At 37.7% G+C, this 2,751-nt stretch overlaps 1 protein-coding gene across 1 annotated transcript; it reads left to right on the forward strand.

Annotated features, from left to right (window-relative positions):
* The first annotated feature begins 853 nt into the window (after positions 1-853).
* Positions 854-1,509, forward strand: LOC110903183 (dehydration-responsive element-binding protein 1D). Its single transcript, XM_022149313.2, is given in 1 exon segment — positions 854-1,509. A coding segment is annotated over 1 exon segment (600 nt). The 5' UTR covers positions 854-885; the 3' UTR covers positions 1,486-1,509.
* The last annotated feature ends 1,242 nt before the right edge of the window (positions 1,510-2,751 follow it).

Below are 2,751 nucleotides of genomic sequence, written 5' to 3' on the forward strand. Positions count from 1 at the left end.
GATTCTTGTATGATTAGGTAATTATGAAACGTTGAACAATATACCTTGCGGCTCGTACCGTTTAAAAAGCCACCAAGTCATAACGGAGAATTTGTTAATGGAACAAAAAAAAAAAAAAAAAACTCACAACAATAGGCAAGGAAGATCTCTTTTGAGTTTGGATTATTTGTATGTTATCACGACACTTAGTTTTAAATAGAACTTACATTAAAACGTAAGTAAAAATGACCACATCGTTATAAAAAACAACGTACTTTAAAAGTTATAAAAAAAGTGTTGCGAGTGTGACACATGCTATCTTACAGTTGGTTGGAAAAAATGGAAGTGAAAAAACATATAACAGATAAGATTTACTATAAAGTTTAAGTGGAATATATGCTAGGACCGAAATTATTATAGAAAGTTCATGTGTTGATGATGCTTGTAATCGGATCATCACTTGTTAAAAACCATTGTGTTTTCTGGATAAAAGGTTAAAAAATTTATACCTACCATGCATGCATGCACAACGGGTGCTACACGTGTGAAACAACCACCACTTATCTTTCTCTCTTCCTACTTACCATCCTTATTATTTATTTATTTATCTTTTTTGTTTTTAACACATAAAGCCAAACAACAACCACTTGGTTATCCACTTATCTTTCTCTCTTTCTAGTTACCATCCTTATTAACTTAATCCAATAATCCACACTCCTCAGGCTGTATCCGACAACCCCACCACACACAGACAACCCCACCACACACACTCTTACTGCACACAGCATACAAAAAACTATATATACTTCATCGTTTAGATACTTCACACTTAAAACGAAACCAAAACAATTCACTCACAACTAGCAAACTCTAACTACCAACTGAAACCAAATTAGTAATCAGATAATGGACATCTCTTCAGCTTCTGAATGTAGCAGCAGCACCGAAGAACTAATGCTGGCTTCGTGAATCCCTAAAAAGAGAGCCGGAAGGAAGAAGTTCAAAGAGACTCGACACCCGTTTTACCGAGGAGTGAGGAGAAGAAATCCCGGCAAGTGGGTGTGTGAAGTGAGAGAACCAAATAATCAATCAAGAGTGTGGCTGGGGACGTATCCGACAGCAGCAATGGCGGCCCGGGCACACGATGTGGCGGTTTTGGCCATGAGGGGGCGGTCGGCTTGTTTAAATTTTGCTGACTCAGTGTGGCGGCTGCCTGTACCGGAGTCTAACAATGTAAAGGATATACAAAAGGCAGCGGCTGAGGCTGCAGAGGGGTTTAGACAGACGGAAGACGCCATGGAGTTGTTTAAGCAGACGGTGGTGGGAACCAATGAATTGCCGGAAGTAGTGGTCTACGCCGATGAGGAGGAGATATTTGGAATGTCTGGATATATTGCTAGCATGGCTGAGGGACTCATGGTACCGCCACCTCAGATGGTGGGGTATGCTAACTTTGTGGATGATGAAGATTTTTGTGTTGACATGTCTTTATGGAGTTTTATGTAATTTCTTTTAGTAAGATATATTTTCATGGGGATGGCCGGATGGCTGGCTTAAACCTTTTTGTATACAAGCCAATCAACTATATATATCATCTATTAAATTCAATTCAAATATAAACAATATATTCTATTTAATATTAGAATTATGAATGATTGGTGATCAATGCCTTTAATGGATTATGTTATATATCAGAGTTGATTATTTCATATTTACCACCAATATGGGGTTGGGATCCACTTGTTTGTCTAAGGTTGCATCATTTACACATGGTAGATCATCTATGTTAACCAGATTTAATTTCGTGGTTCTTCGAGCGACAGGTTTACCTCAGAACCAGAGATGGTGGGTATAGGATAACCCATCGTCGGTTCCCATCATAAACGTATGTATGGGCACATTTTGCCATTGGGTTATCCCAGTTAATGTCTATGTCTGGACTTCTATTCGTTAGTTGTTTAAAAAAAGATCATATTTGATAAATGGTTATGACGATTTACTAATTTAGTTTATAAACAAAGTGGCGCCTTTGTTTGTTAGTCAATTAACAAATTCCTACAACGATGGCTTAAAAGTTCTGCTCTTTGTATCTGGTGCTGAGATCATTGCAAGGTAAATGATAACCTCAGGAAAAAAAAGATGGATTTTTCTATTGTTTTTTGGGGTGCCGCTAAATAAACAAAACTGTATGGCGTAATCTGTGTGTGCTGGTGCAAATGAAATCATTACTTTATTTAAGATGACATTTTTGAACGGTTAGATTGACCGTTATGGGGTAGCGTCTTATGCCACAATGGCATAACGTGACCACAATACCATCCCAAGCTTGCTAAAGGGGGCGCTATCAATGGGTTCGTGAGGCTGTTGGCGTGCGCCAAGGCACGATGAGAGAATTGACTGTTGTTTTGACCGTTGTTGAACCGTAACATTTAAAAAAATTATTTTTGTATAATATAAAAATATAAAAAAGATAGTTTTATCGTTTGTTATCATGGGGATGGCTTAAACATTTTTGTATACAAGCCAATCAAGAATATGTATCATGAATTAGTGCCTTTAACAGTTTACTTTAACGGATTACATTAAATCATAGCTGATTTTTCATATTCATGATGAATATCGGGTTGGATGGGATCCACTTGTTTGCCAAAGGTTGCACCATTTACTCATCCATGTTAACCAAACTTTACTGTTGTGGTTCTTCGAGCGACAAGTTTACTTCAGAACAAGAGATGGTGGGCATAGGTTTACCCAACGTTGTCTTTAATCGTA

The sequence above is a fragment of the Helianthus annuus genome, chromosome 2 (genome assembly GCF_002127325.2).
Source record: "Helianthus annuus cultivar XRQ/B chromosome 2, HanXRQr2.0-SUNRISE, whole genome shotgun sequence".
Classification (NCBI taxonomy): Eukaryota; Viridiplantae; Streptophyta; class Magnoliopsida; order Asterales; family Asteraceae; genus Helianthus; species Helianthus annuus.